Source organism: Alnus glutinosa, chromosome 7 (assembly GCF_958979055.1).
Source record: "Alnus glutinosa chromosome 7, dhAlnGlut1.1, whole genome shotgun sequence".
Lineage (NCBI taxonomy): Eukaryota > Viridiplantae > Streptophyta > Magnoliopsida > Fagales > Betulaceae > Alnus > Alnus glutinosa.
The window spans coordinates 12,722,989-12,738,789 of record NC_084892.1 but is presented as its reverse complement, the minus strand read 5'-3'; the positions used below and the strand labels follow the sequence as shown (position 1 = coordinate 12,738,789).

At 37.4% G+C, this 15,801-nt stretch overlaps 1 protein-coding gene across 1 annotated transcript in view; it reads right to left on the bottom strand.

The window, feature by feature from the left end:
• The window catches only part of LOC133872684 (protein kinase and PP2C-like domain-containing protein), a 34,148-nt gene that overhangs the window by 15,445 nt on the left and 2,902 nt on the right, over nt 1-15,801 (bottom strand). The window contains exons 4-11 of the mRNA XM_062310259.1: nt 14,957-15,024; nt 14,566-14,789; nt 12,834-12,885; nt 6,232-6,781; nt 5,303-5,372; nt 5,002-5,221; nt 4,803-4,907; nt 2,382-2,477 (exon numbers count right to left, since the gene is read on the bottom strand). Coding sequence (XP_062166243.1) covers nt 2,382-2,477; nt 4,803-4,907; nt 5,002-5,221; nt 5,303-5,372; nt 6,232-6,781; nt 12,834-12,885; nt 14,566-14,789; nt 14,957-15,024 — 1,385 coding nt within the window. The remainder of the gene's footprint in view (nt 1-2,381; nt 2,478-4,802; nt 4,908-5,001; nt 5,222-5,302; nt 5,373-6,231; nt 6,782-12,833; nt 12,886-14,565; nt 14,790-14,956; nt 15,025-15,801) is intronic.

Sequence of the window (15,801 nt, the reverse complement as noted above, 5' to 3'; positions counted from 1 at the left end):
CAACCCTCCTATCCCACATAAGCAAGATTCCACCTAAGGGCCCTCTGAAAGCTGAGTAGCACTAATCTACGTGTTGACATCCCCAAAAACTACGCACAATACTACTGGAAATGAGCTCCAGTTTAGTTTCCTGCAAACAAATAATATTTGGCCTTCCACCGTCTAAACAGATTTATGACTCTCAAGCGTTTGTCTCCCTAATTTAACCCTCCCACATTCCATTATAACAACTTAGGTTTCATAACTAGCCACACATAAACATCCCTTTGACTCTACCATGGCTAGTACTGCCGCAAGTCGAGTCATAGTTAATGGAATAAGATAACCTTCTTAATTCTCTACTACCTTTTTTACCCAAATTGGAGCTAGCGGCCGACTCCTTAGGAGAGTGGTTTGCTTTAATGAACGTATACAAGGCAAAGAGCTCCTCTTCAAAACCCTCGCACGACAGCCTCACAAAATGACGGATTTCCTTCACTGTCTACAAAACGCAGGTTGACGGCTTTGTCCCTGCACTTTTCCTTTTAGCAAACGCAAGACAGGATCTCAACAGAATGCGCTCCTCCTCAAATAACATTTCCACATCCAAGCAAGGTTGTGTTGCATTAACAAGAGCATCACTCCTAACCACACCACCTGCATCACACTCATCCATCTCAACAGAAAAAATCCCTTTCCCCTTATTTACACTAGCTCTACCTCCCCACCCAGGCACAACTCTTCTAAGGAAGAAGGCAACTCTTCCAAGGAAAAGGGAGAAGAGGAAAGAAAGAAATTCGGCAATGGAATCCGCTTTCCCCTTTTAGCAACAAAAGCCCACTTTGGTGTTGCCGATAAAGAGCCCAAACCAAGGACAAACTTCGTCTTTGATCTTACAGGAACTAACTTGGCCCTCAAATCCACATTTCTCAAGCAAATAGAGTCGGTCAGTACCTTCGTTAGGGTCTACTTGCCAGACCAAATGAGGCATTCCTTCAGACCTACAAACGTTGCCACCAGAGTTCAAATCGGAGAACTCAGGAAGCAAGGTGACCAACTCAGCCTCATCACCGACAAAATCTAAAGCAGGAGGGAGAGCTAGGTGCTGCAACCAGCTCATCAAAGGCTCTACCGTGAACAGAAGGTTACCAGCTAGCATAGACGCAACGCCTGCAATCCTCAAAACAGTCTGCACATCATCAACCTTGGTATCGAAAGCTGCTAGCGAGACTACCAGTGGAACACTAGGTTGGGCAAAGCTTAAAACTATACGAGCCACATCTGATCTCTCTAAACCCACTACCACAACTGGGTCTTGACCCAAAGAAGAGGTCTCCCCAACCCTTGTCTTCATAGGCCACTTAAAATTGGGCTTGAGATTAAATGCATGTTTCACTTGCGGGGTAAGGAGGTCTTATTTTTTATTTTATCCGTGATACGGCCTTTCTCCTTAGAAAATGGGCTTTGCTTAGGGGAAATTAACATGGGTTGGGCCTTTCTACAACGTCTTTGTCCCTTATGATGGCACTCCTTTCCCTTGGAAAAGTATTTGGCAAACTAAGGTCCCCTTGAGAGGGGCTTTCTTTGTTTGGTCGGCCGCCGCCCTAAGGAAGATCCTCACCACGGATAACCTAAGAAAGTGGCATGTTGTTGTGGTCGATTGATGTTGTACATGTAAGAGGAATGGAGAGTCTATTGATCATCTTCTTCTTGTAAGGTTGCTAGTGCCTTATGGAGTGCCATTTTCAGTAGTGTTAGGCTAACTTGGGTTTTGCCTAGACGAGTAATGGACTTGTTTACTTGTTGGAGAGGGTTATTTGAAAGTCCTCACAGTGTAACAATGTGGAAGATGTTGTCGTCATGCCTTTTATGGAGTCTTTGACGGAAAATGAATAATAGAAGTTTTGAAAACTGTGAGGACAATGGTAGAACTAAAGTTTTTCTTATTCAAAACTAGTTATCTTTCACCAGCTGCACTAGACTATCAATTGCTTGATTTTCATGATTTTCTTGATCTTTTTTCTTTCTAACTAGTTGTTTCTCTTATATACTTCATGTGTACTTGGATTGCGCCTTTTGCGCTTTTTCATGATATTTCGATGATTTATGAAAAAGAAAATTTATCTAGACAGTATCAGGATATTGAAGATGTGTAGCATCCTTGAGTAAGGACAACTAGAAAAGGGAACTCTTATCCAACCTACTGTTATTTTTCTCAATGCATTTTTGCTTGACGCTGTACAAGCCCAGTAAGAGTTTCTTTCCCTTTCCTTTTTCCATTTCTTCCATTTTTCCACTTAAAAGCTATCGATGTATTCAACAATCAACCCATAAAGTTAAAATTCCATGCATGATTAAACAAGTACCAAGTAATCACCATTCATTAAAATAAAGGTCTTTACCAGGAATTCATCCTCTCCAGACAGATTAGTTTCAGTTATCTCAGGCTCCGCGGTTACAGCAGGCTTCAGATCATCATCACCAATGGAGCGAGTGACCTGTTAAGAGGGACAGAATTTGCAATTCAACCACTGACAATTAACAGAGAACATTATAGTAAAAGATTGGAAAAGGAAAGAGTTTATTAATTGAATATGTTAGGCACAGCCATAAAGAATTCTTCAATAGGACTTGGCTTTCTGAGATTTAATCATTAACACTTTGTAGAGTCTTTATGTAAAGGCTTTTTACAACACGTTTGGGACACCACCTTATTCCACTTACACCAATAGTTATAGATCCAATAATAATATATTACTACTCACTCTAGTTACTATCACCCAATATGAGAGTTGACCAGTTAACCAACTTCAAAACTCATAACACAAATATTTCAACAAATCTCCCCCTTCCCCTGTGAGTCTTCTAAACCACATCAAGCAATTTGTCTCTACTTCCCCTTGGACGAAAGCCGTTTTCTAAACAATCTAAGTACCATGCATCATCATCAGGTCCAATAATCACCACTTAGAGCGCCTGCCCTCAACTGTGGGTGGAGTTAACACGAGTCACCTTGCATAACTATGGGAGCCACCAACAGACAAGCATAATTGCCTTGAATACCACCATTAGAGCCTTTACTCAAACAACAGGTGAATCTAGTATGGAAAAAACCATTGCTCTACCGTGAGAGCCACTAACAACACACATAATCGCATCAAACGCTTGTTCTCTCGAAACATACCACTTGTTGGGATCTTGAATTTGTGAGAGTTGAACATTAACACCTTGAGGAATTTTCATTTGAGGCTTTGACAAACTTGTTGGGACCACTTTAATCTGTAAGTTTCGGCCAATAGATTTGGAATCAACATTGTTATATTAACCACTTACTTTTTTCATTACTACCAGAAACGGGACTCAACCACTTAACCAATCACACCACTCACATGAATATTCCAACAACAATCTATAATTGTCTCTCTTTGAGTGTCTTCTTCTTTCCTAAATGACAAAATGATTGACAACTAATACCATAAAATAGTTATAGGAACCTCTCCATTCGAACGAGAAAACAAAAGTATGTTTTTGATATATACAAGAAACTTCTCCCATATGGATTTGCTAGAAATATTTTAGTTACATTCAAAAACTGGACAGTAAATCCCTTACAAGGTAAATAATATTGGATAAGCCAATAAATTAATGAATATCAAAGCACTAGAGTACCAGTCGGCAAACAGTTGCAATGCCCAAATTTGTAACATTGTGCTACAGAATTATAGGCATAAGGTTGGAATTTAATAATCTTTCTCCTTAGTAGTGATGTAGGCTTTTATTGAGAAGAAACAAGAAGAGGAAAGGGGCAAAAAGTGAGACAACAGAAGGGAAAGTGGCAATTTTGTCTTTCAGACCCTAACCTTGTTCTTACTATTTAGGGAAAAATAACATTTAACCCCTAAGTTTTCATCTAATTTGAATTTAGTCATTGGGTTTTCAATTTTAAAAATAAGATCCTTAAGTTTTACTCAAGTTTTAAATTGGTCCATTTATCACTTTACCGTTAAAGTTAACAATTTTCTATGTGTCATGTGTGTCTCATTTGACATGCTAGGATCTATCTCAGCGTCAAAGTTAATGGTTTTTCCTCCAACGCTACAAATCTAGAAGATTAAGATGACAAAGAAGATGGTTTTTGTTTTTGGAGCTGGAGTCTTTCTTTCTTCTTCTTTTTTTTTTTTTTTCTTTTTTTTTATGAATGATTTGGCAATTAATGATATGGCATTGATATTAGATGTTGATATGAATGCTAGCGTGTCAATTGAGATACAAATGACATACAACAAACCATTCATTTTGACGGAAAAGTGATAGAGGGACCTATTTAAAATCTGGGCAAAACCTAAGGACCATAATCTTGAAATTAGAAACCCAAAAACTGAATTCAAATAAAATAAAAACCTAGGGGGCTAAATATGATTTTTTTTATTTTTTTTTTTCCTATTATTTATATAAGAACCCAAATGAAAATCACAAAAATGGCTTACTCCATTGTATGTATTATTTTTACTCTTATGATCATTCCCCAAACAAAATGACCAGAACTAATGTTAAAGCAGGAAGGTTATACACTGCAAAGCATATTACCACAACAAACTTCTTCGAAGAGAATCAAGCTTTTACACCATTCATATCAAGTACTGCATACTAAATCAAAACAAGGGTCCTTAAAGAACACTCCATAAACTGAAAATATAACAGATGTTTATAAGGTCATGGAAGACAAAGAAATTGCCAATGCAATTATGGAAGATACAAGCATACTCCATATATTTTTGGAAAACAACATTACCCTATAATCATAAAGGTAAAAGAGATCAAACCTGGAGAGCAGCAGGACCAACCCTCCACGTATCAACTTGCCATTTGACTTGTCCGCCTGCACTAACAACACGCTCTCTCTCCTCAAGACAGCTAGCAACATGATCCTATTATGTCAAAGTTTATATCTTTGAGAACAATAGCACCTTATGCTGAACAAGAAAAGCCAAACAGTAATACACTGTACAAGTCCCAGCTCACATTAGTTAGAACAAAGGGATGACCAGCCCGACATAATAGTGCCCTGCAATCACCAGCATTAGCAACAGAAAGCTTGTTTCCAACTATAAGAGCAGCAACCGCAGTGCAACCAGGATGCCAGTCTTTTTGAATGACTCTCTTGGATTTACGATAAGAATCCAGTTCCTTTCTAAATGCAACATCAGTCTGAACAAATGCTCCCAATAATGCGTTTGAGGGACTACATTCATATATAAAAAATAATTATTTAAGAAATAATAAAGCAAGGTAGAAGATCGAGTCAATCTAGAGCAGAAGAAACCTGCTGGTGGAACCTAAACTTTGCAAGAGTCCTGGAAATGCTCGAGCAGAAAACTCAGCAGCTGCTGCACCTGCATGTGTTACAGCAACATCCGTAAGTTATGATGAAGCCAAAGCATTAGCATCAGTGTATACTAGGAAACAAACCAAGGAAGAATAACTTCTGAAAACCCAGCAGTCTTCATGAAGTAATAGTTGAAATAAGGAGGGAGGGGTGGAGTGTTCATCAAATCTCTTTCAACTTCCAAGATGGTAAACTTCCCCTTAAATAGTTCCAAGCCATTAAACTGGAAATTGAAAGCAAAAGGTTGAAAGAAGCTTTTGGTTTCCAGAGTATTTGAAACATATCTCCTTGATGGTTCCAACTTGGCACTAGTATGCTTTTTACGAACCCAAATGCGACAGACATATCAATAACTCTATATTGTTTCTTTTCTTAATTTTTTTTTTCCTTCTTTGCAATTGTTGCAATAACAAACCATTAACTATGCATTGCTTAGGGTCTACGAGACACAAACATAATTCTGTCTACAGAAACAATATTTGAACTCATTATAAGACCTACAACACAGTTTTTTTTAGAGAGTTTTCTTTTTCTTTTTCTTTTTTCGTTTTTTAATAATATGTTACTTTGAAGGAAATCCATCCATCCATCAGACATTCACATAGAAAGACAGATAAAATGATGAGAAGTTATTTCTAGGGGAAGCTTTCTCGGAACCTTTTAATAATGCTTTAGCTTTTCCCCGAACATTAGAGATGCCTGAGCTCTTTAGGAATAACATCAGAATAGGGATTTTCGAGCAAAAGGCACCCATGATCACCAAACTAATTCCAGTACTGATCTCTAATAATCATTAGAGTCCACTCTTCCTGAAAAGTGGTTCTAAATTCAACATTAAGTAGAGAAAGTAAATCATCATTAAGCACCTCGATGACCATCAAAGATACCAAACACATGGATATCCTTTTCATTGCACATATGGGGCATAAGGAAATGGGTATCCTCCATTGTCTCTCTTCTGCCACATGTAGCAAAGGATCCCCAAGAAAGTGTAGGATGGTATGCCAAAGGATCATATGAGTAATCACGCCACATTCTGAAAGTAGAATCAGCTGCACAAGAAGCCCTCCTCGAGAAATGTTCTCCCTGAGTGGACCAGTTAATACTCTCTAGGTAAGGTCGAAGGTTTTTGGTGTCTTCCATTAGCTGATCATCATGAGAACTAGGAGGTTCACCAAGTGCCATATCCTCCCCTTTTGCTGTCTCTCTGTGTTCTAAAACTGAATCAAGTTCCACAACTATTTCATCAAAATAGGGTCTATTATGTGGACTTGCATCCCAACAACTCTGTATCAGTGACAACAGACTTGATGGAGCACCCAACTCCAGACCAGCAAGGACCGGTCTCAATCCACCAGAAACCACAGCTGCCGTAAGTTGCTGCTCAGTATAGTTCATCTCTAGCACTGTGTGGGCCTGCCAGCAGTATGTACACATCATGCACTAGTTCACAATAATACTTTTACAAGATGAAACGAAAGAGTCTAAACAGTCGCTTCTAATTTTTTTTTATGTTAGATTAAGAATAAAAGTATGTACACAACAAACTAATTTACTACAGAACATTTTACTTTATTCTGAAATTTAAGAAGCCCAGCAGGAGCTTCATATCACATGTAAAAGCAATACTGATGATAATAATGATTGCCTCTCCACATACACACATAAATGCCTATACATATATACATACCAAAAGAAGCTCCTTAATGTTCGGATTTTCTACTCTCTCTATCTCTTTCTCTCCATACACTACAAAGCTATGCTCCTTAACATTGAAATATATATTTATACACACACACATACACAAACTGATGAAGCGTCGTGTAGTGGGTCACAGAATTAACAAGCACACAACTCACAATTCAAGGATTTGTAGGAAAATAGAAGAAAATTCACCCTTAGGGAGTTTCTTATTGAAAAATTGAGAATAACATCATAAACTAGCGGCCAAGCCATCCTTATTATGATTAAATAGTAATAGGACCGCGGCCCTGAAAGAAACCAATTACAAAATTATCCTGTCGCAGCTTGGTAGATCGAGATATGAGATCACGCGATAAAAACCCTACTAAAACAACCTTGGTCAAATCTCTCGAGAATTAGTACTAAAGGGACCTGATCATCTCGGTCGATCAAGATTCCATCAAGACATCGATCGAGCATCCCGAACCAGATTGTTGAGCTTTTATTGATGGACCGTTTTCACCTAGTAAACGTTGGCTTCATGAAATACAAATTTGTAGCTCTTTGAATAATCTTTCCAACGCCAATAAGATTTCATTCATTCGATATTAGAATCACAAGATATGATCTTTTTACTAGGACTGATCTGCTTGTAAACTGGCCTGCATCATTCTCTCTAGGTTGGAGAGAATTCGTCCTCGAATTTGAATTGTCTTTCCCTCGATGTTTAGGATGTCTAGTCAATCCCTTCCATCCTGTCCTTTTCAATAGCAAAACAACTTGATACCGAAAGAGAAACAATTTGCAACCAACCACAACATAACTCTGAATAGTAAATCTAAAATTCTTCACACCAACTTGAGATAAATAAATTTTCACATGTCCTTTATTTATTTTCTCATACTCACTCTCCATAAAATTTTCCCAAAAAGGATCACTTGCCCACTAAAACACAAATTTTCCTCCAACATCAAGATTTTAATCAGGAAAACTTGAAAGGAAATTTTCAATCCAAAGAAAATCAAAGTAATTAATTTCCTCAAGACCCAACTGAGATACTCCACTCTTTGGACTTTCATCAAGAACATATGCTGGACATCATTATATTCAACAATTTTACGATATCAACCAAAAAGCTTACCTCCTCCAATAGATTCTCTTCGTCAAGATAGATGTAGAACGGTGGGGAGTCTCAATCTACTGAATAATCTCTTAACAAATTAATCTTTCTCCCCCACATGAGATAGATTTGGTAGATGGATTTAAGGCTTGCTAGCAAAAGTCATGGCGACAAGCCGGTGGTCTAGCGCATCAAGCTTTACCCCCATCCGTTGAAATTCCACCTCCTCAACGCTAAACTAGTATTCCTCCTCCACAAAACACAGATTTGATTGATCGGGGGGGGGGGGGGGGGGAGTGGTTGCACATGAAAGGTTGAAAATCCTTGCTTTCAACTACTCAAAAAAGAACGATTTGGTTGAAAATGACCGTTTCCTTAGAGCAAGCCACATGGAAGTTCATGGTAAATGTTCTGTCCAGTAAGTTGTGTAACACTCCCTTCTCATAGGAAGATGATATTATGCATTTCTCAATTAGAAACATGAGGATATTAAGAATTCCATAAACTCAATTTTTTTTTAATAAAAAAAAAACGTCTCATAATAATTTGAACTTAAACAATCACATACTGATATTACAACCCATCTCTTAAAACTTAAACTAACCCTTTAGTCTTAGAAGTATATTGAAACCAAACAACAAATGTGCTAGGTGTACTAATTCCATTCATCTTCTATGTGAGGGCTTATTTCCCTAGTTTCCCTGACCTGTAAAACCATTAATGACATCATTTGGGTTGGTTTAAAACATAAAAACAAATGGTGAGTCGAATACTCACTAAGTAGATACATGCAGTAAATAACATTGGAAACAATTTTAAGTTTCAAAACATCAAAAATGTGCAAATAAAGCATTCATGATCATAAATCTTTTCTTTCCTTTAAACTCTTGAGTGGCCAACACACAATTACGCCTTGTGTGTAAGGGTTGGCAATCAATAGGATCCTGTTTCCATTCCCGTGGCCATAGGTAGAACCGCGTTTAGGATACGGAGATCGTTCGATAAACTATGGTGCACTCAAGTGAGCCTTTACCGGAGGACCATACAAGATGGTTGGCCCCACCCATTAGCTCCGGTACCATTGCACATCAGTCATATGGCCAAGACAATAGTTTAAAACATTTCATGCATTCATACAATCTTTTCATTTTCTTTCCTTTCTTTCTTTTCATTCACTTTCATCAAGTATCATAAAATATTTATAAAATGTTCATAACGTAGCACCTAAATTCATTTGCATTTAAACTCTTTTTCAACATATAGTTTAGGATACATAAAATGGGCTACCAAATAACGGCTAACATTTTTTTTTTTTGATAAATAATAAAAATTTATTAAAAAAAAGCGTAAGACACTCCTAAGTACACACGTAGTATACACAAGAACAACCAAACCAACCCAAAAAAAGAAAGAAAACCGACAAACCCGCTAGACCCTAAAACCCAAGACCCACAAGAGGCACTCAACACTAGATCATGTGAGCCTTCCCTTTCCAACACCGAGAGGGTCCACTTGCATCGCCGTAGTTAATGGAGCTTTTCAAGTTCAACATATCCCTCACACCTTTGGTCTTTTGGCGCACAACCATAGTTTTCCAATGAAACTCCTCATCAATGGCATCCTGAATTGCCAAGGACAGATCCTCGCCCTCATCACAATCCAACACCCAATCCAAGGGCATGTCGGGATGTACAACACCAAAAGTGTAAGGGGATTCTCCATCCTCCCCATACCAAATCTTGTCGCCCTAATCCCACACTATGCTCTCTCCATCTAGGCCAAAGCCTACTGGCCACTTTTGAGACTAGATCAGACCATTAAACCCGAAATCCTCATCCATTTCAACGTTAGGAGAGCTGCAACCACCCTAAAGGGAAGGAGTCCCTTCCACCCCAACTTCTTTAGCAACAAGAGTTGATGACGATGCAACCGACACTTTAGGCGAGAGAGTGGGTTGCACTCACCGATTGAGAAACCCCCTCTGAAGGAATCCCCTCGCCAGAGAAGATTGCTTAACAACCTTCATGGAAACTGCCTTACTGGGATCCTCCACCTTAGAGCGCTGCAAAGATTGGGTCTCACCGACAATACCTGTCCTCATTGCCGCCACCGTCTCTGCAAATAAGCTCTCATCCAAATGCACTACTCTACCTTCTCTGGCCCTCCTATAGTAACTCTGAAACAGCTTAGATACCAAACAACACTTCTCCCAACTCAGCCGCCCCAGAGAAAGAGTCACCGAAAGAAAAAGATTTATGCCTGGTGATGTGATCTCATTAGGAACCATTGCTGACGGGACAGCTGACAATCTTTTCATGGGCTCCTTTAAAATTGAGCTCATTAGGACAGCTTGCTGACGAGCCTTTCTGACGAGGCTGTCAGGTAGCCCTTATGTCTTCTTCAAGTAACCTCGTCAAGACACCAAGCTAACAAGCTTGCTGACGAGGCTCTTGAATCTCCTTCCCGAAGCCTTCTTAGCAAGCTCGTCCAGACTTGCTTTGGACCTCGTCTGGACACATACATCTTCACCAGATTTCTTCATAAAATTGAATGGAGTCCAGTCTACATTATCCTCTCCAGGTTGGAGAAAATTTGCCCTCAAATTTCCATGATCATCAAATGAATCTCCCAAGTATGGAGCATGATGTTTGACATTGAAATTGAATGCATACCGGTATGTGTGAGTCTACGACTAGAAATCATTGAGAAGATCAATTTAAATGCATACCGGTTGATGTGTGAGTCTACAACTCAACAAGTACAAACATTCTGACCATTAATGTGTGCGATGTGAGCCCCTTTTATTCTTTAAAAAATCCCTCTAACTTGTGTTTACTAAACAGCTACCACAATGCTTGGTTTTCACAACATATTTGTTTATAAAAGTGCCATTTTCGTTTTGCAAATCACAAAAACTAGAGAGGTTTTATACATTATAATAATATAAAACTTATTTTCTTCTACATTTTCTTTACTACATATTTCACGTAATGCCCCCTAATATGGAGTGAGTAAAATAGTTTATAACATGTTTGTAATGCAAAACGTCAGTACAAATAGTAACAAATACATATCATATAGCTCATGCATATTTTCCATAGATACATATATTAACACATTCAACAAACTACCATATTTGAACTAAGGCTTCAACCCTGCTCGAACTAGGGCAACAAGGCTTCAACCTTGCTATAACAAAGGCATCAAGGCTTCAACACTACTAGAACTAAGGCATTAGGGCTTCAACCTTGCTATAACTAAGGCAACAAACATACAACGCCGCTCGAACTAAGCCTTCAAGTGAACAACCCCACTCAAACAAGACTTCAAATGTACGACCCCATTCGAACTAAGGCTTCAAGCGTACAACCCCAATCGAACTAAGGCACCAATCATACAACCCTGCTCGATCTAAGGCAACTCATATAATCATCACAAAACATTTTCATTTCTCAGAAACTCCAACCAAAAGTTTCAAAAATCCTTTAAATCCTCCGGTATTTCCTTTCTTTCATAAACAAACTTTCTTTTAAAACTTTTTTCTATGAAATTCCTTTCTTTCAAATCTTTTTCCTTTAAAACTTATTTAAAGCATGTAAAACATATGGTAACATTCTTTCATATATAACATACGTTTGTAAAATATTTAAGTGCAAGGTCACTAAGTTTATACTTATAGTTTAGGCTTAAACTCCCAAAATAAACCTTTATTATTTTGTACTTCCTCTACATTTACATCGTACCCATCAATCAAGTTCTAATTCTCATTAAAACTCTACGTGCTCTAACGAACCCTAAGATCCTTGAACGTTACGATAGTCCTCTGTAAAAACCCTTACTTTTATGTTCTGACTGAGCTCGGTTGACTGAGGGTCACTGGAACACATTGCCTCAGGCTCGATCGATCGAGCATCAACCGAGTGTCACTGGACCGATTGCCTCGAGCTCAGTCAACTAGGCTTATGTGTCACTTGACCGAAGGGGTACTAGTAGCAACATGAATTTCCAAAAACTGTCTCAAAAACCCATCTTTTGACCTATTTTCACTTCAACGGGTCCGTAGACCCCGTACACAATTATACAATGAAATCTACCGATTGAAAACGTTGAAAAGCACCTAACTTTCAAATCTATGAACAAAACCCTAATTTTGTAAAAATATCATTTTAATACGTTGCTCTCTTTCTAGTCCTAACGATATGATCTCGTCTGGACCTATTGCTAACGGGATAGTTGACGAGCTTCTTGAAGGCTCCTTTAAAATTGAGCTCGTCAGGACGGCTTGCTAACGAGGCTCTCGGGTAGCCCTTATATGTCATCTTCAAGTGACATCGTAGGACGCCAACCTGCCGAGGCTCTTGGATCTCAAGATTGAACAACACGCCCAGACGCCTTCCTGACGCAGTAGCTGACGAGGCTCTCGAATCTCCTTCCAAAAGTCTTCTTAACAAGCTCGCCCAAAAGTGTTTTAGACCTCGTTGAGATGACCACGTCTTCTCTAGATTTCTTCATAAAATCAAACGCAGTCCAGTTTACATCAATGTATTTAGCAACAAGACTGCTATGAACGAAACAATTTAACCATAAAATGAACATCTACAGGTGTCTAATTATAAAGCCTACCTCCTCTAAAAAAAAGAAAAAAAAACAATTAAGAAAGCTAACCTGAGCTTCTGCACGAAGATCAGTATATGGGACAACACCAGTAAGAATCTCACTGCAATAGAGTAGAAAAGACGAATAAAAAATTTCAACTGTACATGTTTCTAGATTATAATAATCCAAATGACTCCTAGTTCTATGACAACTTGACATCTTTTATTTTAATCATTCAAGATAAATGCACTGCAAATTGTTTTTGTCCCACTAACAGCAAGACAGTAATGACAAACAATCAACTGATAAATAGCTTACTATATGCCAAAACAGGAAGTTCTGAAGCATGCATAATTCCCAAAAGGAGACATGATCATAATACGTATTGGACACAGAGACATTAAAAACACTCAATCAAATTTGTAGTTCCCTATATATATCCAAAATTTGGAAACAATTTCTGAAGCATTAGAGACATTGGAATGGACCCACAACATGCATCAATTGAGTATTTACAATTAAACAGAGTTCAATGCAACATAGTTAAGGAAACCATGAACTTATTATAGATTAATGAAAATTACTATGGGATTCTTACAAACTAATAGAGATGGCTGGGCATACAATAAATGGGATTGATTGCTCCAAACCCCTTAATTTTACATTTTGCAGTCAAATGGAGAGAGAGAGAGAGATAGAACTTCAAGATTTCAACTTATTAAAGTATAACTAGTAATTGTTGATGAAACACCAAAACAAATTTGTCAAATACTCTATATATATAAAAAAAAAAAAAAAAAAAAAAAAAAAAAAAAATGCGTCATATATATTAATAATTATGTTGCTACTTATGTACTTCCATGTTTCCTGACAATATCCATGTCGACATTTCTTTATTTTTTCGTGCCTTCATTCCATTCATGTTTTTGCTACAAAGTTAGAGAAGATATGTGTAATGCATAACCACGGAAAACTAACTTTTTTACTCTGGCTCTATTATTAGTAAGCACTCCCTTATCTGGCAAAAACAATTAATGTTTTCATACATCATTTATGCTTTGCCAAAGATGTTATTCATGAATTGACGGTGAGCAACTCAATTTAGCATCCAGTTCAACATTTAAGTTCTATGCCAAATGAGGCATAAATTCGTATCGGTAATGTTTAATCTCTTGTTACATGATAGCCATAATGATAGCTGGCAAACGTCTTAAAAGACATAATTATGCATGTGATCAAAAATCTAGAAGTGCAAATTTAGCATGTTTGATAATGGTTTTAAGCAGTGATTTTTTATTTTGGTATGAAAAGTGTTTTGATGTGATGTAAAGGTTAGAAGTGTTTTTTTTTTTTTTTTTTTTTTTTGGGGTCCACATTTAAAAAGTGTTTTGTGTTTTGAATTGTTTTTTTAATAATTTTGAGAGAAAAAGTGTGTTTTTTGTTTTCAAAACAGAAAAGTGTTTTCAAGACCATTACCCAACGAGGCCAAATCAATATCCAACAGTGTTTAACCATGACTTTTTAGCAGCCATAAACTGCAACCACAGCCACAAGAACATTGATGGCTCGAGTGTTATAACCATTTATGTGAACACTGGTTCCGCCTTGCTATTTTTTATTTCCTATATGCAGTATTGGAAACTTAATGGACCCCCAAATATCCTATAACAAATTCCAATCTTAACAGCAATGGATACAAGTTTAAAACTGCATTCCTATATTCCTTTTTCCATGATTCACAAAAGAAAGAAACCATGCAATTTTGTATAGTGTAATTTAAAAAATTGTCTCAGACTCTTACTTGATTGATACCCCAAAACTGTAGACATCTGATTTTTCAGTATGGATCTCCTTCTTTAAGATTTCAGGTGCCATATATATGAGTGTCCCAACCATTATTTTTTTGTGAAAACCACCGGTTGGCTTGCCAGTTGATCTCCAGTTCGCGACAGAAACTCCTTTCAGATTTTTTTTGTATTCTGCCAAACCAAAATCTGCTAGGTGTGGGTAGAGGTTTTTGTCAAGCTGCATGGTAGAAACATACACATTAGTTTCCTACCTACAAGTCAAAATCACATTACTTACCAAAAACAAGTCAAAATCAAGATTCCAATACTAACTTTTGGAAATAAAAAATAAAAAAGAAAAAATACTAACTGAAAAGAAGAGAAAGAAAGAAAGAAGATATTTACAAGAATATTTGCTGGTTTCACATCCCTATGTACGATCCCGAGTTTATGCAGATACTGCAAAGCCTTTGCTGCAGAAAAATAAATAATGGAAAAGGTAAACAGAGAAAAGTCATGCAAATGGAACTTTTAGAAATCTTTAATTGAAAATAAAACAAACATAAATTTTATAGGACAATGAATCATTAGCACTATTATAATGACTAAAGTTGAAGTAGTAAAAGTAGGATAACCTTGACTTTGTATAACTTAAGAAAGAGGAACGCTATTGTGGTGGATTGCTGTTGTATGTGCAAGAAAAGTGGGAAATCTATTGATCACCTCCTTCTTCATCGTTGCAAGAGAATTATGGAATTCGCTTTTCCATTTGTTTGGTATTGTTTGGATTATGCCTAGACGGGTGAGAGAGATGCTGGTGAGTTGGGGAGGACAAATGGGAAACTGTAATGCTCTGAAAATGTGGAGGTTGGCTCCTTTATGTTTAATGTGGTGTATTTGAAGAGGGCAGAATGCAATGAACTTTAAAAATCGAGAGACCATGATGTTGAGCTGAAAAAGATGTTACAATCCCTCTATACATGGATAGCCGCATTCAATAGCTTGCCGGTTTCTAATTTTTCTGAGTTTTTTTATTCTTGTTCTCTCTTTTTCTCCATATTTGGAGGTTTCTCTTGTATACTTCTTGTGTACTAGGGTTGCGTCCCTTTACGCTTTTAACGAAATAGAATCACTCATAAAATAAATATATATACACACACACACACAAATATCCTGGTTGACATTTTTCAGTCATTTCAGATTCTTAGTCATTCTCATTTTCCATGCATAAAGTTTCTATAATCTTGTAA